Genomic DNA, 23,625 nt, shown 5'->3' with positions numbered 1-23,625 from the left:
GTGCTTCCACAATAAAAAAAAAATGAGTTGAAAAGAGAGGCAGCAAACATCTTCTGTTCATAGTCTTTGGTATTGTGAACAAATATTTGAATTTCTAACCACACCAGTCTTAGAGCTGATTTTTAATCCCTGTTACATTTTCTCCTTTGTTTCCTGCTCTCTCTTGTCTCCTTCGCCTCTTTTTATTTCCCTGCAAGGACCGTAGGGGATTTCCTGTCAAACTCATAAGAAGGCAAAGTGCCTGCTGGGGCAATCTGTGAAGGGAACACATAGTTAGAGGCAGTCCTGGCCCAGAAGAGCAATGATGGTTGAATAATTGATTTTTCACTTCTCTGTCTGTTCTCCCCTCCCCCCTCAAAAAAAGTTTGCAACCATTCCCCCCCCCCCCCAGAATATTTAATACATCAAAAAGTTGAAAAACAATCCATTTCAGGTCAAATAAAATTATTTGGTCCACCTGAAGCTAAAAATTTTATTTCAATTTTAGGCATTTTTAACATTAAAAAAAAATAAAAGTAAGATAATTTCTAAATGAAATGTTATTTCAGCGTGAAAAATTGATATGCTTCATTTAAAAAATGTCAAAACGAAATGTGTCAGCTTTCCTGGAATTTGATTTTTTAGTTTGACTGAAACAATTTGCTAAACTTAAAACAAATCCACAACATTTTTCAGTTGAATTGAATCCACATTTTTGGCCAAAAAAATCCCAAACCAAAACAAATTTTGTCTGAAAAATTTCTCCCAGCTCTACTCCTAGACTCACAGACTTTAAGGTCAGAAGGGACCATTATGATCATCTAGTCTGAACTCCTGCATAATGCAGGCCACAGAATCTCACCCACCCACTCCTGTAACAAACTCCTAACCTACTGAAGATTTTACGGATTAAATAGACAAAATAAGAGAAGAACAGGATTATTATCCCTATTTTACAGATGGGGAAATGAGACACAGAGAGATTAGGTGACTTGTCCAATGTCACACAGTAAACCTGTGTCAGAGCAGGGTACTAAACACAGATCTCCTGAATCCTCTTAACCACAAGACCTTCCTTCTGAGCCTGCAATGTGAACTTAACCTTAGTAGTGTCCTTTCTGTACGATGCTATGAAGTGATGCTGCATAGCAAGGCTGGTGAGGTTTGCTCAGAAATGAGCATAGTAAAGTCAGGAATGGATTGAAAGCTTTTTAAACGTTAACAGACTTCTTTCTCTTTCCATTTTACCTTATCCCACCCCAGTGCCTTAAGTATTTTCCTGCATTATCTGTCCTTTGCTTTCAGCAATTTCCTAGCAAAGAGAGACTATTTGAAGTGCCAAGATGACACTGGGAAGGTAGAAAATAATGACTGCCCCATAGTATTCAAGTATTCTCAGCCTCCAGGTGCAAAGGGATTCTGTAACTGTAAAGGAAAGTTGAAATTTCCTAAAACATTATTAATAGTTGTGCACTACTTCCACCACATTTGTCACATATGGATTTGATTGATTTGAAGTTCTCCAGGATGACAACCACCCTTTGTTTAGAGCACCTGTGGAAACTGTTACCGAATATAGTAGCTAAATATAGCTACTACTGTGATATCAGTCTAGTATACCTCTGGGACTAAATACTGTAATGCTGTCAATCGGCACAGCTCTGCAGAAGTCAATACATCTGTGATGATTTGCACTAGCAGAGAATTTGGACCTTCTATTCTTGATATTTTTGTATGCTGTCTGCAAGTGAAATTAATTCAGAACCACAAAGTCTGTCATTCCGATTATTTTATATGTCAAAGCCAATCTGAGCACACAATTATCGGTAGTAAATTACTAATTGTGGTCAAACAATACCCATGTAGGTGATAATGGGCTTGACCTAAAACCATAGTTCTGAACATCTGTGAATTCTGGGAAAGTCTGGATCCAGATCTCACTTTAGGGTATTTAGGCTCCTAACTTCCATGGATTTCCATACCTGAATGTATCTGGGCCTTAGTGTATAACTTCCACAGCAATAATAATAACACTGGTCTACAATTTTTGAGAAGTTGTCTGCTTCAGAAATAAAATGTGCTATTTATTATGTATTTTGATGTGCTGAATTCAAATATGACAATTAAAACAACTGATTGGCTACTGTTTCTCAAAGAAGTTCACGAATCTGAGGACTAACAAAGACACCTTCCTTTATCTTAGCTTCACTTAACCTTGGACATTTTCCACGGAGGTACTTGAAAGCTGCTTGTGTTTTGTCAATGGCCTTGACAAAGTTCTTCATCAGACCCACCTTGATGTGTAAGGGTGGTAACAAAATCTTCCTTGATTCAACAAGTGGTGGATGCTGAACACTTTTCCTCCCAGGCTCCAATGACTGTCGGAGTGGCCAATCTTTCTTGATGTAGTGGGAATCTCTTGCACGACTATCCCATTCGCAGAGAAAACAGCAGTACTTTGTGTGTCCAGTCTGCAGACCAAGCAAGAGAGCAACAACCTTCAAATTGCCACAAAGCTGCCACGGATGTTGGTCATAGTTTATGCACCTCAAAAGTTGTTTCATGTTGTCATAGGTTTCCTTCATATGGACTGCATGACCAACTGGAATTGATGGCAAAACATTGCCATTATGCAGTAAAACAGCTTTAAGACTCGTCTTCGATGAATCAATGAACAGTCTCCACTCATCTGGATCGTGAACGATGTTGAGGGCTGCCATCGCACCATCGATGTTGTTGCAGGCTACAAGATCACCTTCCATGAAGAAGAATGGGACAAGATCCTTTTGACGGTCACGGAACATGGAAACCCTAACATCACCTGCCAGGAGATTCCACTGCTGTAGTCTGGAGCCCAACAGCTCTGCCTTACTCTTGGGTAGTTCCAAATCCCTGACAAGGTCATTCAGTTCACCTTGTGTTATGAGGTGTGGTTCAGAGAAGGAGGATGGGAGAAAATGTGGGTCCTGTGACATTGATGGTTCAGGACCAGAAGTTTCATCCTCTTCCTCTTCCTCGTCTGACTCAAGTAAGAATGATTCTGGTGCATCAGGAACCGGCAGTCCTTCTCCGTGGGGTACTGGGCGGATAGCTGATGGAATGTTTGGATAATGCACAGTCCACTTTTTCTTCTTTGACACACCTTTCCCAACTGGAGGCACCATGCAGAAGTAACAATTGCTGGTATGATCTGTTGGCTCTCTCCAAATCATTGGCACTGCAAAAGGCATAGATTTCCTTTTCCTGTTCAACCACTGGTGAAGATTTGTTGCACAAGTGTTGCAGCATATGTGTGGGGCCCACCTCTTGTCCTGATCTCCAATTTTGCAAATAAAGGTGATAGACTTTCTTAACCATAGTGGTTATACTGCGCTTTTGTGATGCAAAAGTCACTTCACCACAAACATAGCAGAAGTTATCTGCACTGTTCACACAAGTACGAGGCATCACACTTTGGCTAAACAGAAATGTGTCTCTTTGCAAAATCAAACACTGATAAATAAGAGAGCACGACACTGTATGATTTCTAGAGCTGATATAGGGCAATTTGTTCAGCAGAGTGATGTAAGCTTCGTTATGATTGCATCATCCATGACTTCTAGGAATAACATGATGCAATTCATATCATGTATGACGCAATACCAGCTTCAGATTGCATCATTCATTGTTTTGCCTAAAAAGCAAGTACTGTCCAAACCCAGTCATAGATTTATTCATAGATACAGTCATTTCTGGTTTAAATTGAGATCCCTTCCCTTTATAACTCACTTATCCTCCGCCATTCCCAAGTCAAGGGTTGTATATACTGACCCAATAGCATAACTTGAAAACTAGAGCCAATCAACAATTTTAAGCATCATTTTCATTCTCAGTGACCCAGAATTAGTAACGTTTGACTACATTTATTTCAGAAGCATTTTGGCTGTAGAGCAGTGTAATATATGGAGATATACCTATCTCATAGAACTGGAAGGGACCCTGAAAGGACATCAAGTCTAGCCCCCTGCCTTCACTAGCAGGACCAAGTACTGATTCTTTGCCCCAGATCCCTGAGTGGCCCCCTCAAGGATTGAACTCACAACTGTGGATTTAGCAGGCCAATGCTCAAACCACTGACTTATTTCTCCCCCCAAATCCCTCCCTGATTTGACACCACTCCATGGGTAAGGTGTCAAATTCCATGCTAGAAGCTTTAATCACTGGCAGTTGCTGAAGATACTTTTTTACATGTAACCACTCATCTCCCATAAGCATGGGACTCTGGTGAATAATATAGTGTTTGGAAGTGATTATCATCATACTCATCCATGGCTCAAGCTCAAATGGGGTCATAGCTGGAGAGTATGTAGGGAGGATATGGACAGTGCAACATCTTTTTTAATACTCTGAAAATGAGCACAAAGAAGAACAAATCAGCTAAAGCTAAGTCAAAGGCAAAAAAAATAAAGATGAATTAGAAAGGCTCTTTCTTTGCACTGGTTTTCCATCAATTCCTGCTGATAGCACGGCATGTGCCCTAGGCAAGGGCTGTATATGAAAGCAGTAATGAAGAGATACTTGTTGCATGCTTCATTTTAACAAATAAATGGCATTCCCAGTAGTTATTGGGGTGGGGCGCCCGCCCACTTCCCGGAACCCAATAGGACTGACCCTAGGAGGGATAAAACCAGCCTAGGGAGGCTGAGCAGCAGGCAGCCAAAGGAGTGGCTGCAATGGAAACAGCCAATTAGGGCGGCAGCTGCAGACAATTAGGGCGGTGACTGGACTAGCCAATCAGGGCCAAGCCGGCCCATATAAAAGGAAGCTGCAGACCAGAGCAAGTTAGTCCGCTGCACGGAGCCCTAGGGAGAATGCTGGTTTTTTTAGGGGGCTCCTGGTGGGCTGCCAGGAATTACAGGCCCTGGGAATAGGGCAAAGGAGCTGGAGCCAGGGACAGGAGCTGAAGGAAATGAGGCTCTGAGGAAGTAGAGACAGTGAGCTGGAAGGAAGAGGCAGCAGGAAGCTGCTATTTGCAGGGTCCCTGGGCTGCCCCCCCGCCACTACCTGCTGAAGGAGCGGCCTGGTTGTGGACTGCCAAGCTGCTGTGAAGAGTGGCTGGGGTCTTGTTGGAGGAGTCCCCCAGAAAGGGGGGGTACCAGATGGTGAGACGGCCAAGGGGCTGTGCCACGAAGCAGACACCAAGAGGAAGGAGTCGCAATGGGTCTGGAGGCAAAGATGGGAGAGCCACCACCACTTGAGGATGCACCTGCTGGGACTGAGCTAATTCCCAAAACGCCCAGCAGAAGGCGCCAGTGTCGTGAGTGACCCTGTGACAGTTATTTATCTACTTTCTAGGCCGGATCCTCTGCTGGTGTAAGCTGACATAACTCTACTTGAGCAGATTTGCGCTAACTAAGGCTCTGGCTGTCTAATGTTAATGAATAGTGTGATGTATTGTAATTTGTACACAATTTTCAAGCCACTACTTTAAATCGTAAAGGGTTTCCTGGTCCTTCTTGCAGGCTAGGGAGTTCTGAGGGAAGTGTGTGGGGTGTGATCAGAGTCAGTCTGCAAAAAGCCAGCCTAAAGCAAGGTTGGGTGAGTTTTGGCTTTCTGTCGAAGGGAGCAGCCTGCTTCGTGTCTCTCTGTTTTTGGTTTATGTGTGTTAAGGTCCTGGATTCTAAGAAATAAAGTCTTTATATTTCCACCGTTCAGTGAGTATTTCTTTTAATTTATCCAACTTCTCTGTTTGTACACCTTGAATATAACAAACAATTCAAATGGTGGAATTTCAGAATTTCAATAGTCATTGAAAATTAGTACATAGAGGAGGTGCATAGTTCAACAATACTGGTTTTCCACAAACGTAAAAAACTAATTAAAATTCAACTATAATAATGAATAGGAACATCATTTATTTGTTCAAATTCTATAACTCAAATTCTTATTGACATTCTTTTTAACCTTAGCCACTGAAAATAATCCTTCAGCACTAGAAACTACATAATTGTGTTGCATCCATCAGTGGACTTATTATCTTTTTTCAACCTATAAATGTGAAAGATGCTATGAGAAAGGGACAGGTAGCATTTGTGATCTCCTCTCTGTCTAAAGTACTTCTATAATAACACCCCACCTCTTTCCATCCATAGATCTCAAAGCACTTTACAAAGGTGTTTGGTATCATTACCCCCATTTTACAGAAGGGGAAAATGAGGCACAGGGAAGGTGAAGTAACATGCCTAAGGTCCCTCAGTGCTAGATCTGGGAATTGACCCGAGGTCTCTAGAGTCTTAGTCTAACATGCTGTCCTCTAGGCAACACCTTACTGTAATAAGTGATCCCCTAACACTCTTCAATGTGTTTCTCTTCAAAGCACCCCTGTGAAGCAGGGAAGCATTATTAGCAGGGCCGTCTCCAGCTATTTTGCCACCCCAAGCGGCGAAGCCAAAAAAAAATAAAAGTTAAAAAAAAAGCCACGATTGGTGGCACTTCGGTGGCAGTTCTACTGCGCCGCTTCATTCCTCGGTGGCAATTCGGCGGCGGGTCCAGAGGGAGTGAGGGACCCGCCGCCGAATTGCCACCAAAGACCTGGACATGCTGCCCCTTTCCATTGGCCGCCCCAAGCACCTGCTTCCTTTGCTGGTGCCTGGAGCTGGCCCTGGCTATTGGCCCCATTGTACAGATGCATCCCTGAGGCACAGAGACTAAGGGTGGGATGCTCAAAAGGAGCTAGACTTCTAACTTCTTCTGAGGATTCCACCTCAGGTGAATTGCCTCATGTCATTGAGGAAGTCTGAGATACTGTACCTTTAAGAGGGTCCTGTTATGTAATGCAGAGGCAGAGGGGGAAACGGAGACATTAAATGAAGCAGACCTCTGTCCAGTGCCTTGTGCTCTGATGGACACATGAACACCCCAGGATACAGCATGGAGCTAAACCCAGTTTACCCACCTACAAGCCTACTGGACCATCTTCCTTCCTGGAGGTGACACCTGATATGCGAGACCATTGTGGTTTCTCATAGTGACAGGTGAGGTTGCAAAACACTTTCCACTATAACCTCGCTGTGATGTGGTGTATAAAGCGCATACTGATGAGGATAGGGTTAAGAGGAATCAGAGCCCAATTAGCCCTTTCTGTGGCACCTGGAAGGGAGGCAGTAATCAAGGATTAGTCCCAGCTGGGGAGAACCAAACTGGGTGGCTCCCTATAAAGGAAGGACTAGGGAGGAGTGGAAGAGGACAGCTGTTGTAGGGATTAGCCCTGGAGTCCAGCAGGGGTTCCAGAGGGCTGTCAGAAAGTCTAAGAGAGATCCTGAGGAAAACTCCTCAGCAACAAACTGGGAAAAGCTGCATGGAGAGATGAAACTCTAGGGAGAGAACTGGAGAGCACAGAACCATGGAAGATGCCTGTGAGAAAACCAAGGTAGGAAACAGCCCAGGCAGCCAGTGAGGGTTCATCAGAAACAGATGCTAGCTGCCCATCAGAAGGGCCTGGATTTTATGCTTTTGTTTGTAAAATATTTCTCTCTCAGGCTGCACCTTTCTACACATAGGCCCCTATCCAGGAAAGCCCCATCTGCTTAACTTTGAGCACATGCCTAAATCCCCTAAACATCAACATATTAGCTATTGAGTTATGCAAGGATATACAGTACATTTTCCAATTATGTAATTTAAACATCCTTCCTTCTCCCAAAGAATATGGGAGAACAACTCAAGAATGGCTAAATCGTCAATCGTACAATGGAAGTGTGCAAAGGGTTGAGTGATGTGGTTGGAGTAATGAGGCAGGAAAATGATCTTTGCATGGATCTAAGGGTAGGTAGCAAGATGGCTCTTTTCGTGGCTGGAAATTAAAGGCATTTCTTTTTTAAATAGACCAAGACTGTGTTTTGACCTTTGCATATTTAACCAGCATGAATTGGAGTAAAAGCAGGATTATCACCCTTCCCAGAATAATTTAAAGGGAATAAAAGGGGAGAAGAAATTATAATTGTCACAGCATATTTCAAAATGTTTTTATTCAATTAGGTACAGTGGGTGACAAGGTGGTGTGGTGTTCCAACCTTACGATTCCATTTCAAGTTCCATTGAACAAAGAAAGGAACAAAAGGTAATTAATGGAGCATGCAGAGGACATTCTGATTTGTAAGATGTCTCAGCATCGTCTGCAGGCTGATCAATATTGCAATCCATAACTTCACTGGTTGCTTTATTAAGTCTTTTTTTAAGGCAGTGAGTCACAAAAATTGTATTTAATCCTTCTATAGAATGTGTCATCCTTACCTCTGCAAGATAAAGAGACACTTTGACTCCTAAATGTCCCATATCATCCTGAAGATGCCTTTTCTCCTTCTATTCTGCATAGTACGGAGAAATCATTGGCTGGTAGTCAACTGACCCACAAAACAAATCTTTCTGCCTTCTAGCCTCATCAATGCTCCAGGCTCTCCCAGGTATAAAAACAAGATGAGTCTGACTCCAGATCTATTAATAGCCTGTCCTCCTTAAGCAATGAGCATAATGGTCATAGGGCTAGGCTAGTCTACGCTAAGATGGGGGGGATAGCTCAGTGGCTTGAGCACTGGCCTGCTAAGTCCTGGGTTGTGAGTTCAATCCCTGAGGGGGCCATTTAGGGATCTGGTGCAAAAATCTGTCTGGGGATCAGTCCTGCTTTGAGCAGGGGGTTGGACTAGATGACCTCCTGAGGTCCCTTCCAACCCTGATATTCTATGATACTCTGATGCAGCTGTAGCACATCTAGTGAAGAGAGCTCTCCTGTTGGCATAAAAAATCCAGTTCCATGAGAGGTGGTAGCTATCTTGCGGGGAGAAGCTCTCCCATTGGCATAGCACTGTCCACACCAGCATTTAGGTCAGTGATTTACATGGCTCCAGGGGGTGGCTTATTCACACCCTTGAGTGATGTAAGTGGTAGCATGTACAAGCCCATAGTTGCTTGGAAATACACACTATAACCTCAGGTTCAATAGGTATCTCTAAATACAGACCCCAGCCCTGAGTCCATCACTCTTCTTTAAAAACTTCAGAGCTGGTCCGTGAGAGCTTCTGACTAAATGTTTTTGGGTGGAAAATGCTGACTAATGAAAACTGAAACTTTTCACAGGAAAGGGTGGTTTTTGGTTAAATTCTTGTTGGGAAGTTTTTTTCAGGCTCCAATTTCTGGTCAAACCACCTAAAAATTGCTCATTTCTTAAAACACTCACCTGCAATGCAAAAGACCCAGGTTCTGGTCCCAGCTCTGCCTGATTCATCTAGTTGGAGGTTGAACTCTCTTTCTGCAGAGGGTGGGGTATGTTATGAAAAACTCTGGAAAGTCTTTGTCCCGTCCCAGTGTGAAACAGGAAACTACTTGGACTATCAAACTTTCATGGGATGGGGAAACCATTTTCTTCCGAGCCCTATCTAGAGTAAGGCTACAACAGTTAGTGACTCAATTCTTTCCCTGGGACACATCAGTGGAACGTCCACTGACTTCAGCCCAAAGAGCTAAGGTTTGGCAAAGTCACAAGTAATTGAAAGAAGGGGCTTATAAAGGGAAGTGTTTAGCACCTCAGGCTACAGGCATCAACCCTTATGCTTAGGGATGGCATTGAAAAACCTCAACCTGTCAGAAATGTTTCCTCATTTCTTCCCAACTTTGGCAGGTCTCCCACAAAACTGCACTGCTCTGAGGTACGAGGGAGCCAACATTCACTCCTGGACAAATGGTAGCATTGAGGTGCATACCTCCTGACTAATCGTGGCTCAAAACAGGAGCGTTTTTTTTGTTGAATGAGGGGAGGCAGCATGGTCATGTGGATGAAGTGCTCTCTTGACTGGGAGTCAGGAGGCTTCCATTCCTGGCTATGCTGCTGATCTCTGTGCCTTTGTTTCCCTTTGCCCAGTTTGATCATAGGCTCTTTGAGGCAGCAATAATCTGTGTGGGCTTTTTTTCTTTTCAGCACTTGTCCCCAATAAGGCTCTGCTCTTGGGTGAGGCTGCAGACATTAAGGGTATGTCTATACTACCCACCGGATCAGCGGGCAGCGATCGATCCAGCAGGGGTCGATTTATCACATATAGTCTAGATGCGATAAATCGATCCCCGAGTGCTCTCCTGTTGACTCCTGTACTCCACTGCTGTGAGAAGTGCAGGCAGAGTCGATGGGGGAGCAGCAGCAGTCGACTCACTGTGGTGTCTTCACAGTAAGTCGATCTAAATACGTCAACTTCAGCTACGTTATTCACGTAGCTGAAGTTGCATAGCTTAGATCGATCTCCTCCCCCCCAGCAATGTAGACCAGGCCTAACACAAGTAATTAGTGCCTGTAAACATTTAGAAAGTCAGGACTCCTCCCTTTCCGGTGTAGGACCAAACCATGAGCAGTAATGCCCTCGTCTTATGACAGGGGTATAAACCTTTAGAATCTTGATCTGGGTCATGTCTCTGGGGCCAGAAAATGAAATGTCCAGAGTTTAGTCTGGCTCCCTGTGTTTCAGACCCTTACTTCTGGATATACAGAAGTATATTTCTAACCCTGGGAAATTCCAAGCTTCCAGATCATAAAACATTGTGTGGGGAAAGGTATTTTTGGTAATTTTTAGATATTTCTAAAAATAGTCCAACCTTCCCTCTCCTTTCAAGATCTCTGCAGGTGCACTCATGTAACAAAGGGATTCTGGCCTTATATAAAAAGGCAGAGGGCTACTGGAACCGGACCAATTCTGAAAGCTCTTTGAAGCATTTCTGTCGTGTGTGTGTGTGGATACATTATAGGATGACATGGTGTCCTATAAAGGTTCTGTTGGTACTGTTATGTAATGGCTTCTGTACACACCAGATACAGATAAAATGTTTTCTTTTATCATTTGTACCCACAGGGTAAGATAATGCTGGTGCTAGAACTCCAAAACAATACCCAAGAATTCAGGACCAGACCTTCCTCTCACGTACCTGGTGTAATTTCATTGGGTGAAATTCTGGCCCCACTGAAGTCAAGAGGGTGTTTTGCCATTGACTTCAGGGACTTCACCCTGTGAATTCAGTGGCGTTACAGCCCTGACTACAGATTAACTCTCAACAATTTCAACAGAAACTGGACTTTGGCTGAGGGAAGCTAAACTGGAGCTTCACACAAATGGAGGTCAAAGGGGGGGGCAGGGGGAACCTGAACTTTAATTATTTAAACCAGCAGTTCTCAAACTATGGGCTGGGCCTCCCAAGGGAGGCACGAGCTGTTTTAATTTATGTAAAAAAGAAAGCACAGCTTGTGTCTCCATTGGGCTCTCATACATACATATAAGAGCTCTGGCTATCAGACCTGGGTGGCTAGGGCTCGTACAGGAGGGCTCTGCACACCCGGGATGTGCGAAGAAAAAGGACAGCTGGAGCCCCGTAGCTCAGGCACTCCTTCCACCCGACTCCCCTCTCCCCAATCCCTCACCTGGAAGCAGTGGGGCTCCAGCTCTCAGCCCTATCGTAGCAGCAGCAGCAGCCCAGAAGTAAGGATGGCCATGGGCTGCGAAGTCTGCTGTGAAAAGTGATACTGATGAATATCACTTTTCACATTGCCACCCTTACTTATGTGCTGCTGCTGGCGTGTCATTGCCTTCAGAGCTGGGTGCCAGGCCACCAGCTGCCGCTCTCCGCTCTGCCTTCAGAGCTGGGTGGTGAGATATGTCCTTGTGGGAGGTGGGGATGTAATCAACTACAGATAAAAAGAAAGGGGAGGGCAATCAAGTAAGTCTGACCACCACTGATTAATTCCTTTAATGGGAACTATTTATTGTTCACCTGGAACATATGGTTACATTGCTCTGGTCTGTCAAAATCCAGATTTAGTTGACTGTCTATTCTATATTTTACTGATTTTAGAAATGTTGATTTATCACTTATACAAAGGATGAATTAATTTGGTTTCTGTACTGAGCTATAGCTGTTGGTTCTTGATCCTCTTATTTCCTTGGATGAATATTTCCCCCCACTCTCTTCAAAGTTGGCAAGAAAGGAAGCCTAAGATACTTAACTGGCCCCATTCCCATGGTCTCTGAGCACCAAACACCCCTAGGAGTTAGACAAATAGCACTTTCCTCATTTTGAAGACAAACATCTTGGTGATGGTTTCCACAGCTGTTGTGGCAGAGCAGAGAATGGCATGTGGGTCACTGGCGTGACAGGCTGACACGCTAACCACTGGACCATCCTTCCTCTCTTACAGAATTCCCATGGGGGGAGGGATAGCTCAGTGGTTTGAGGATTGGCCTGCTAAACCCAGGGTTGTGAGTTCAATCCTTGAGGAGGCCACTTAGGGATCTGGGGCAAAAATTGGTCCTGCTAGTGAAGGCAGGGGGCTGGACTCAATGACCTTTCGAGGTCCCTTCCAGTTCTAGGAGATTGGTATATCTCCAATTATTACCTATTCTTTATAAGCCCCATGTAGGAAAATGCGGCCTTCTGCATACATACTTCAGGCTTTCCATAACTTTCCATAACTTCCACCATCGTAATTTAAATTACCCATTTTTAACTTACTGGAATCACCACACAAGACTCCCTTCTACAGCCCAAACTAAGATGATCCCACCCTAGCCACTGTATCTTCTGAGACCTTGAAGAGCAACAGTTCTGTACTCTTACTGTTTCACATGCATGTAGAGCCATCTCAGCCAGAGCCAGAATGGCCCTGGAAAGGAGGCTTGTGGTAATGCCCTATTGACAACAAAAGTAATGTAGGCTGTTCTCAGGGAAGCAATATTCTACTGGAACATCGACAACTTGCACCAGCTAAGGATTCTCTGTTCTTTGTGTCTCTGCTTAGATGACCAAGGTAGGGTGGGTGGTGTTCTCCTACCAAGAGCTGGACTGAGAGTATTCACGTATCCTCCACAGTCTCTGCTTTGCATGGACATTCCCTGAAGAAGCTGTAGGCAAACTGAAGTGGCCACTTGTGAAATGAATGTCTATACATTCCCATCCCTAGACTGGAAGAGGAGTAAAAACTAATCTGCTCCTGTCTGTTTCTCTTTCAGGTCCCTCCATCATCCACCCTCCTTGATGTAAAACATAAATTTCACAAAGCATGTAAGTACTCTGTACATCCGTCTGGAAGCATCCTTGGGGGGTGGGGACTTAATGCTTGGAAAAGTTTGTCAACTTAACTTTCATGACACTTCACCCCAGGGCTTAAATTGGCCTGACAGCTGTTTTGGAGTAACAGTGACACCGTGGGAGTGCTATGGCCTCCCAGACCTGTAGGAAGGTAATATAAAATACAGCTGACTCCCTAAAAAGGGGGAAGACTTTTCAGGTCTTGATATTATAGTAGCAACTAAAGGCCACCACAGAGATTGGGCCCTGCAGTACGTTGGGTGTTGTACCACACATAGTCACTGACTGTCTTGCCTATCTAGACTCCATTCTTCAAGGTGAAGGAGGTCGTGTTTAGAGTGAGTTGGGAATCTTTTGCTGAAATGTCTCCTCCATCACAATGCCAACTTGCCAAAATGGAAAAGTTTTGCAGACAAATATTGGTTTTGATTAACCCTTTGTTGGGAAGGCTTCAATTCCAAGATGCAATTTCTGGTCAAAACCAGGGATGGGCAGGGAGCTGCCACCCACCTCCCAAATAGTTGATGGCCAAGTGGTCGGGGCATTCATTTGGGAGGTAGGAGAGTGGCACCTAAGTCCCTATTCAGAGCAGGGACTTAACCTGCCTCTTCCACATCCTGCATGAGTGCTCAAACTACGAGGCTATTGGCTATTTGGGGTGGGTCGTGTATGTGGTGCTCTCTCTGGTTCGTGCAGAAATTAAAAGGCCCTAGTTTCATCCTGATGCTCAACAAAACCAAATATCAAAACCTCAATCTTTCATGAAATGGAATTCTTGCTTTCTGGCCAGCTCTAGTAGTATTGTCTCCATTTTACAGATGAAGCGAGGCACAGAGGTCATGTGATTTGCTCAGGGTCACACTGTAAATCTGTTACAATCCAGAATTACACCCTCTTTCCTAATTCCTTTAGCATCGGACAATCCTTCCCCTCTTCTAGGGTTGTTCTTCTTTTGGTCTTTTTCACATAGTTGAGTATAAAGCAATGGATCTTGTTTATTTGTACATTATAGAGCTGATGTAGATTCAAGTAAGAACACGCTTACTTGAATCTACATTCCGTCCCCCTCCACATGCACCTCTAAAAATGAGTGGTGATGAAAACCTGGGAGTAGGAGCTGGGAATGCACCTAGACTCCAAAGCTTTGTCTAAAATATCTGTGGAGAATCCTGATGGGTGTGAAAGGAACTGTGGTTTGCATGGTTCTTCCTCTGTGGTATATGATGCTGTCCCTGGCTCACTTCTGCAGCATGAGCGTTAACTATTTCCCAGAAGAAGTGATTTGAGGTTCTGTGTATGTCTTCCAAAGATAAAACAAAGGAAATATTTGGCACCTAATTATCTTCCTACTGCAATTGCTGACTGTAGAGGCAATGACGCAACATGGCTTCTCTTCCTCTGTTCAGCTGATGGGCCAAATTTGGGAGATGGTGCATTTGAAAACAACTGGAAAGAAAACTAGTAAGTGTATTTCTCTGTAGCAGGCCTCTTATTTGCAGCCTGAAGATCCTCACTCAGATAATATCCTGATGCTTATCACTGTTTGTGTATATAAGCATCTTCTACATTGACATGGTCTTTCTGAAGCTGGCTATGCCAGTCTGACTGGACTATGACCCATCAAATAAATGCCATGTGTGCTTGTGATGCCATTTAATCTATGCTCTTGATGTGAGAAAACAGAGTGATGCCACTTCAGCAACTTTTACATTGAATGGTACCTTCAGAGCCTGTCCCAAAGCCCACTGAAGTAAATGGGACTCTTTCTACTGAGTTCCATGGACTTTGATTAAAGGATATGACCCATTGTTATCATGATGTACAATGGTGACAAAGCAAATATCACTATAGTGTATAGAATAATGCTCAATCCACAGGTGCTTACTGCCATATGTCCTTTTTCAAATAGGGTTGCCACAAGCAAATATACAGCAATGTCTTTTTTTAATTCTGAATTGTGTCTCCAGATAATCACAATGTTGAAGTAAATAGGTCCTGATTCTGCCACCCTTATGATAGTGCCTTCCTCCATCCCGACTCTCTGAGCTCTGTGAGAGTAAGGTACTCCTCAAGATGAACTAATGGAAGCAGAGGTGGTCCCATAGGATTGCAGTCATGCTTCAGATATCTCTTTGCAATTCCCATTCTCTAGAATAAGAGCTCAACATGAGGAGAAAATACCTGGTATTAAAAGGCTCTTCACTCTAGGGGAGAAAGGCAATGCAAGAACCACTGGCGGGAACTCAGACAGAAAAATTCAAACTAGAAATGGGGCACAATTCTTTTTAACAGGGAATGGGATTAACCATTAGAACAAACTAGCAAGAAAAGGGGCTGATTTTTTCCATTGTTTGATCTTTTCAAATGGAGACTGGGTTCTGCTCTGGAAGAGATGTTTTTGCCAAACACAAGTTACTGGGCTCAGCACAGGAGTAACTGGGTGAAGTTCTATGCAGAAGATCAGATTAGATCTAATGGTCCCTTCTGGGCTTAATCTCTGAATCTCAGGGCTGAATTTGATTGTGAACACTTGCAGTTGATTACTTTAAACATCCTTTATTGTGACTGCTCTTAAATTATTTCTTTGTCTCTGTAAAGCTTTGAGAAATTCAGAACAGGAATGGCTTGAAAACTGTTAATGTTCTTGTGAAGAATGTTGTGGACAGCTGGGGGTTGTATCTGTTCAATTAAAGATGTGATTTTTTTAAAATAAATTCACTTAAACTGGTGCAAATTCCTGTACAGACTCTTAAATTGACTTAAACTTGGTTTATATTGTTCAGACATTAATGCTAAATGGGGTACACCAGTTTAACTAAGATCAAGTTGGAATGTTTGGTTTTTTTTGTTTGGTTAAACCAGTGCAACCTTGTGTGAAACCAGCCTTGTGACACCATTCATTACACCTAATAGTACCTTATTCCTCAGGTACTCCTAATGACATGGATGGAGCTGTGTATGGAGTAAGTTGCTATTTAGCATGAGTAAAAGTATGACAATGTAGCTCTATATTGCCCACTGGGCAAGCTTTGTGACCCAGCTTTTCCTGTAAGTTTTTGTTCCCCACTACTATTACTTCTGTCTAGTCTCCCTAAAAAACTGGATTGTTCTCCTAGGGCTGGTCTACACTATGGCGGGAGGGGAGGTGGCAACTGAATTATAGATTAATTTATTTTAAAGAGCATGATGGATCATGAGCACCAGGTTACAATTTGTTACTGTTTGGGGTTTTTTTTGTTTTGTTTTTTGGTTTTTTTAGATTCTAATTTCAGTAGATTCTAACTCAGTCTCTTCAAGAGCTCATAGGAACACATTCTGAAGTCCATTCTTTGTCCTCACTCTGGCAAAACTCCCATTGGCTTGACAGTCCCATTGAAGTCACACTTAGCAGTGTTATAGTTTGTTACATTGATCTGAATGGAGCAAACCTGGTCTACAGCAGCTGAGGACCAGGCAATCTAGCATCTATGAATCAGAAGAGTAGTTTAGGGTGAACTACCCTCCCCTCTGAGGTTCAGGGTTTGTTCTACCAAATCTGATGCAAGTTGAACACTTGAATCTTCAGGTACTTAACCCTAGATCATGTAGGATATCCTCACATTAATACCTAGTGGTGAGAGAGCTTTTCAGTTGTAGATCTCAAAGCACTTAAGAAACAAGTATCTCCCTTTTACAGATCTAACTGCTAGCATCTCCTTTGAGTTTAATGATTCTAGCAGGAAGTGTAGCCTAGTGGATAGACCTCTGGAGTTAGACCCAGAATGCCATTCTTCCTGGCTCTTCCACTGGTCTGCTGGGTGAGCTGGATCAAATCACTTCACTGCCTCATGCCTCAGTTTCCCCATCAGTAAAATGGCCATAATGATACCATTCTTCTTTGGAAAGTGTTTTGAGAGAAGAACTGGGTGTTACATTTTGTTTGGGCCCATTATGAGCAGTGGAGGGTAGCAAAATCAAGTATTGACAATTAAAACATATTATTCCTTATGTGCTTTGTCTAGCGCAGTGGTTCCCAAACTTTTTTTCTGCCACGTACCCCTTTGGCATCTCACTAAATGTCCTGGACCCCTTTTACGTCCAGTATTACTGGAATACCTATGTCAGCACAATCTCTCCCAACTGGTATGTGACAGAAGGTGCCATTTTGTTCTCCAAACTGCTGGAACTCCATTTGGGCCATAGCTAAGGGGCAGTCCCTCTCCCTGTGACTCACAGCAGACTCTCCAGGGACCCCTCTTTAGGAACCATGGATCTAGTATGTTTGTTTTGTCAGACTTTGCTTTTCCTTTTGATCTAAGCATGTTTTGGTTACATAAAAACAGTGACTTGGAGAGGAGGCTAAACTTTTGGCTTTGATGTCCGGGGCATTCTCTCTAACTTTTATTATTTTGCAAAGTTTTGTTAGAGTTGGGAAAGATTCTTGAGTATTACAAAGTGGAAAATGTAATTACTCAAGGATCAGGGAACCAGCCTCCAGAACAGGTAATAAAATGGGGAAGCCATCCAGCATACTGATCAGGGAAAGGATTTCAAGGTTATGGGCAGACATTGCTGAGGAAAAAATGGTTGGATCAGCAGAAGAGTAGAATACTGGAATGATCCTGCTGGATCATAAAGCAACATAGCCAGCCAGAAGAGGGCTCCATAACCTCCATAGGACAGGAAAGGGGAGACCTGTCTGAGGTCACGGGACATGACTCAAGAGTGACCCATGGGCTGCAAGTGAGCTGCAGCTCTGGTTGGAGGTGTCAGCAGCTGGCAGTAAAGGGAGAGCTGGAGGCCCCTGGGGAGGTGGGGCTGGACGGCCTGATTGCTGGACAGAGTCACTCCCTGTTGCTTGCAGGGGACGAGCCAGAGCTGCAGAGGGAGTGGAAGGGTCATTGTGCACCCAAGTGACCTTCACACCCCTGGACTGCTCTGCCCCTACGGCCTGGGTTGGGAACTGCTGGGTTTATCGGTTAGATGTGACTGTTAAAGCAATCAAGGCCTGGGTGTCTCCACCTTTCATTTCTGGCATCCCTGGAAGAAATCTCTTCCTGGACTGAAGTATTCTAGGGAGTCTAGCCCGGGCTCGACCCCACACAGCCCAATGCTTGGGGCATGTACAGAGCTGACACACTGCCAGACAGGGAGAGGGAAGTGGGGTCAGTTACAATACAAAACAGGCGGTAAAGAAAGATTCTGGCTGGTGCATGTGCCACCCAAGCTCACATTGGCTACAGTCTGTCCCCATCAAGTGGTGGCTGGGCCAGCTTGTGATTGAGCCTGCTACAGCCTTGCTAAGAGAGATGCATCTCTCAGCACAGGCAGTAGAGGCTTATGCTTTAAGCTGAAGAGGTCCCATTCTTGATTCCAGTTGATGCTAACCAGGGTCTGTCTGCATTCTCCTTGATCTAACAAGTGTACTAGAGTGAGCTCAGCAGAGTGAAAAACAAATGAGTGGACTAAAATCCTCATCCTCTAGCTCAGGGTTTCTCAAACAGGGGTCACCGCTTGTGTAGGGAAAGTCCCTGGCGGGCCGGGACGGTGTGTTTATCTGCTGCATCTGCAGGTCTGGCCAATCGCGGCTCCGGGGCCAATGGGAGTTGCTGGAAGCGGCGGCCAGTACAGCCCGCGCCACTTCCAGCAGCTCCCATTGGCCTGGAGCAGCGATCCACAGCCAGTGGAGCCGTGATCGGCCGGATCTGCAGATGCAGCAGATAAACACACCGGCACGGCCCGCCAGGGGCTTTCCCTACACAAGCGGTGACTCCAGTTTGAGAAACCCTGCTCTAGCTGCAAAACCTGAAGCTGCCATCATTTGAGATGGTACAAGAGTGCTCTTCAAATGAGAAGTTTATGTAGGTAAATACTTAGCAGATGCAGCACCAGTAGATGATGCTCAATAATATAGATAGAATCAGCTGTAGGCTTTATAGGACCTATAAAATGAGTTTCTGTATATTGCAAATGGCTTCCTCTGTGCAGATGTTTACGTGGGGTGCTTAATGGAAGAGATTTCCATTAGTGCTTGTTCTAAAAACCCTGGAAGCTGGTGAAAAGATTCCCTTTGACTTCACTTGGCTTTGCATCAGGCCTTTAATGCATGGTAGTGTTGCGTACCCTCTCCTCTCCTCTTCCTCACATTGGGAAAAATAACCCCAACTATACATACAATATGATGGGGGCTAATTTAGCTACAACAAGGAAAAAGATCTTGGAGTCATTGTGGCTAGTTCTCTGAAGACGTCCATGCAGTGTGCAGAGGCGGTCAAAAAAGCAAACAGGATGTTAGGAATCATTAAAAAGAGGATAGAGAATAAGACTGTGAATATATTATTATCCTTATATAAATCAATGGTACACCCACATCTCGAATACTGTGTACAGCTGCGGTCTCCTCACCTCAAAAAAGATATTCTAGCACTAGAAAAGGTTCAGAAAAGGGCAATTAAAATGATTAGAGGTTTGGAGAGGGTCCCATATGAGGAGAGATTAAAGAGGCTAGGACTCTTCATCTTGGAAAAGAGGAGACTAAGGGGGGATATGATAGAGCTATATAAAATCATGAGTGATGTGGAGAAAGTGGATAAGGAAGTGTTATTTACTTATTCCCATAATACAAGAACTAGTGGTCACCAAATGAAATTAATAGGCAGCAGGTTTAAAACAAAGAAAAGGAAGTTCTTCTTCATGCAGCGCACAGTCAACTTGTGGAACTCCTTGCCTGAGGATGTTGTGTAGACTAGGACTATAACAGGGAATTGGATAAATTCATGGTAGTTAAGTCCATAAATGGCTATTAGCCAGGATGGGTAAGGAATGGTGTCCCTAGCCTCTGTTTGTCAGAGGATGGAGATGGATGGCAGGAGAGAGATCACTTGATCATTGCCTGTTAGGTTCACTCCCTCTGGGGCACCTGGCATTGGCCACTGTCGGTAGACAGGATACTGGGCTAGATGGACCTTTTGGTCTGACCCGGTACGGCTGTTCTTATGTTCTTATTTGGCAAGCAGAAGGTAGCAACAACAACAGCCACACAGACATAGGAGATCACATGGTCCTTTCCAGCAGCTCTGTGGGCCTCTATCCACCCCCATGCTGGCTTCTTTCTGAACATCCAAGGCTATCTGCCAGCTCTGCTCCTGCAATAGCTACTCTTGCTGAGCTGAGCACCACTGAGAAGCCAGAGTGTGGGGAATGCTGACTGGTTGGAAGAGGAACAGCTCGTTGAAAAACTGCTGCTTCCTGTTTGCATGAAAGCCTGGGCCAGGTTTACAAAAGGGGGCCAGGGGCTGTGTGGGACATGAAGGGGAGGGGATACCTACAGTAAAGCCTTCCCTTCCAGCAGCTTCACTCAGGTCAGCCCCACATAGAACCATAGAATATCAGGGTTGGAAGGGACCTCAGGAGGCCATCTAGTCCAACCCCCTGCTCAAAGCAGGACCAATTCCCAAGTAACTAAATCATCCCAGCCAGGGCTTTGTCAAGCCTGACCTTAAAAACCCCTAAAGAAGCAGATTCCAGCACCTCCCTAGGGAACCCATTCCACTGCTTCACCACCCTCCTAGTGAAATATTGTTTCCTAATACCAACCTAAATCTCCCCCACTGCAACTTGAGACCATTGCTTTTTGCTCTGTCATCTGCCACCACTGAGAACATCAAGCTCCATCCTCTTTGGAACCCCCCTCCAGGTAGTTGAAGGCTGCTATCAAATCCCCCCACCCCCTACTCTTCTCCTCTGCAGACTAAATAAGACCAGTTCCCTCAACCTCTCCTCATAAGTCATGTGCCCCAGCCCCCTAATAATTTTTGTTGCCCTCCGCTGGACTCTCTCCAATTTATCCACAACCTTTCTGTGATGGGAGGGGGACCCAAACTGGATGGAATACTCCAGATGAGGCCTTACCAGTCCAGAATAGAGAGGAATAATCACTTCCCTCGATCTGCTGGCAATGCTCCTACTAATACAGCCCAATATGCCATTAGCCTTCTTGGCAACAAGGGCGCACTGCTGACTCATATCCAGCATCTCGTCCACTGTAATCCCCAGGTTCTTTTTTGCAGAACTGCTGATTAGCCAGTCGGTCCCCAGCCTGTAGCTGTGCATGGGATTCATCTGTCCTAAGTGCAGGACTCTGCACTTGTCCTTGTTGAACCTCATCAGATTTCTTTTGGCCCAATCCTCCAATTTTTCTAGGTCACTCTGGACCCTATCCCTACCCTCCAGCATATTTACCTCTCCCCCCAGTTTAGTGTCATCTGTGAACTTGCTGAGGATGCAATTAATCCCATCATCCAGATCATTAATAAAGATGTTGAACAAAACCAACCAACCCCTGTTCAACAATTGAGTCGGGTGCAGCCAACATCATGAGATCATCTTAACAAAAAGTGGAAACTCAGTCAAAATACAAAGGATGAATATAAACAAATAACACAAGTATGTAGGGACAAAATTAGAAAAACCAACGCACAAAATGAGATCAAACTGGTTAGGGACATAAAAGAAACAAGAAAACATTCTACAAATACATTAAAAGCAAGAGGAAGACCAAGGACCGAGTAAGTCCATTACTCAATGAGGGAGGAAAGACAGTAAAAGAAAATGTGGAAATGGCAGAGGTGCTTAATGATGTCTTTGTTTCGGTTTTCACCCAGAAGGTTGGTGGCAACTGGACGTCTAGCATAGTGAATGACAATGAAAATGAGGCGGGATCGGAGTCTAAAATCACCAGGGCCTGATGAAATGCATCCTAGAATACTCAAGGAGCTGACTGAGGCGATGTCTGACCCATTAGCAAGTATCTTTGAAAAGTCATGGAAGACTGGAGACATTTCAGAAGACTGGGAAAGGGCAAATACAGTGCCCATCTATAAAAAGGGAAATAAGGACAACCCGGGGAATTACAGACCAGTCAGCTTAACTTCTGTACCTGGAAAGATAATGGAGCAAATAATTAAGAAATCAATTTGCAAACACCTAGAAGATAATAAGGTGATAAATAACAGTCAGCATGGATTTGTCAAGTACAAATGATGTCAAACCAACCTGATAGCTTTCTTTGACAGGGTAACAAGACTTGTGCATGGGGGAAGGTGGTAGATGTGGTATATCTTCAGTTTAGTAAGGCTTTTGATACCGTCTCACATGACCTTCTCATAAACAAACTAGGGAAATACAACATAGATGGAGCTACTGTAATATGTGTGCATAACTGGTTGGAAAATCATTCCCAGAGAGTAGTTAACAGTAGTTCACAGTCATGCTGGAAGGGTATAACAAATGGGGTCCCGCAGGGATCAGTTCTGGGTCCGGTTCTGTTCAATATCTTCATTTTAGATAATGGCAAAGAGAGTACACTTATAAAGTTTGCAGATGATACCAAGCTAGGAGGGATTGCAAGTGCTTTGGAGGATAGGATTAAAATTCAAAATGATGGGAACAAATAGGATGAAATTCAATAAGGACAAATGCAAAGTACTCCACTTAAGAATGAATAATCAGTTGCACACATACAAAATGGGAAATGACTGCCTAGAAATGAGTACTGCAGAAAGGGATCTGAGGGTCATAGTGAACTACAAGCTAAATATGAGTCAACAGTGTAATGCTGTTGCAAAAAAAGTGAACATCATTCTGGGATGTATTAGCAGGAGTATTGTAAGCAAGATCCGAGAAATAATTCTACCGCTCTACTCTGTGCTGATTAGGTCTCAGATGGAGTATTGTGTCCAGTTCTGGGTGCCACATTTCAGGAAAGATGTGGACAAATTGGAGAAAGTCCAGAGAAGAGCAACAGAAATGATTAAAGGTCTAGAAAACATGACATATGAGGAAAGATTGAAAAAAATTGGGTTTTAGTCTGCAGAAGAGAAGACTGAGAGGGGACATGATAACAGTTTTCAAGTACGTAAAAGTTTGTTACAAGGAAGAGGATGAAGAATTGTTCTTCTTAACCTCTGAGGATAGGACAAGAATCAATGGGCTTAAATTGCAGCAAGAGCGGTTAAGATTGGACATTAGGAGAAATTTCCTAACTGTCAGAGTGGTTAAGCACTGGAATAAATTGCCTAGGGAGGTTGTGAAATCTCCATCATTGGGGATTTTTAAGAGCAGATTGGACAAACACCTATCAGGGACAGTCTAAATAATACTTAGTCCTGCCGTGAGTGCAGGGAACTGGACTAGATGACCTCTCAAGATCCCTTCCAGTTCTATGATTCTGTGAAAATGAGACTCTAAAATCACACATTTGGGATCTTTCCATTTCCTGTCTAGGAGTCAGCCCCTTAGGGTATACCTCTTCAAGGCTTTCTCTGCAATCACAAGGACCAGGGACTCTTTTACATGTAGACTGAGATTCCACCTGATTCCAGGAGCTTGGTCTTTAAGGAAAGGCACCAAATAGGACACAGATAACAATAAAAGCATGGCAGCTGAAAAAACTGCAGTTATCAGAGAGGATGAGTATTCTTAATACATCAAGTAATTCCATTTGGAGAACAGGCCTGATGCTAAGCTACATAGTCCCGAGAGGTAACCAGGCATGCTCTGGGGTTTAGTCAT

The 23,625-nt window shown here is 44.0% G+C and overlaps 1 protein-coding gene across 1 annotated transcript in view; it reads left to right on the top strand.

Moving 5' to 3' along the window:
* The window catches only part of TECRL (trans-2,3-enoyl-CoA reductase like), a 119,574-nt gene that overhangs the window by 14,219 nt on the left and 81,730 nt on the right, over positions 1-23,625 (top strand). Inside the window, exon 2 of the mRNA XM_045019225.1 lies at positions 12,996-13,047. Within this exon, the coding sequence (XP_044875160.1) occupies positions 12,996-13,047 (52 nt within the window). The remainder of the gene's footprint in view (positions 1-12,995; positions 13,048-23,625) is intronic.

The sequence above is a fragment of the Mauremys mutica genome, chromosome 5 (assembly GCF_020497125.1).
Source record: "Mauremys mutica isolate MM-2020 ecotype Southern chromosome 5, ASM2049712v1, whole genome shotgun sequence".
NCBI lineage: Eukaryota > Metazoa > Chordata > Testudines > Geoemydidae > Mauremys > Mauremys mutica.
Note: the sequence above shows the minus strand (reverse complement) of the source record. Positions and strands in the feature narration are given on the sequence as shown.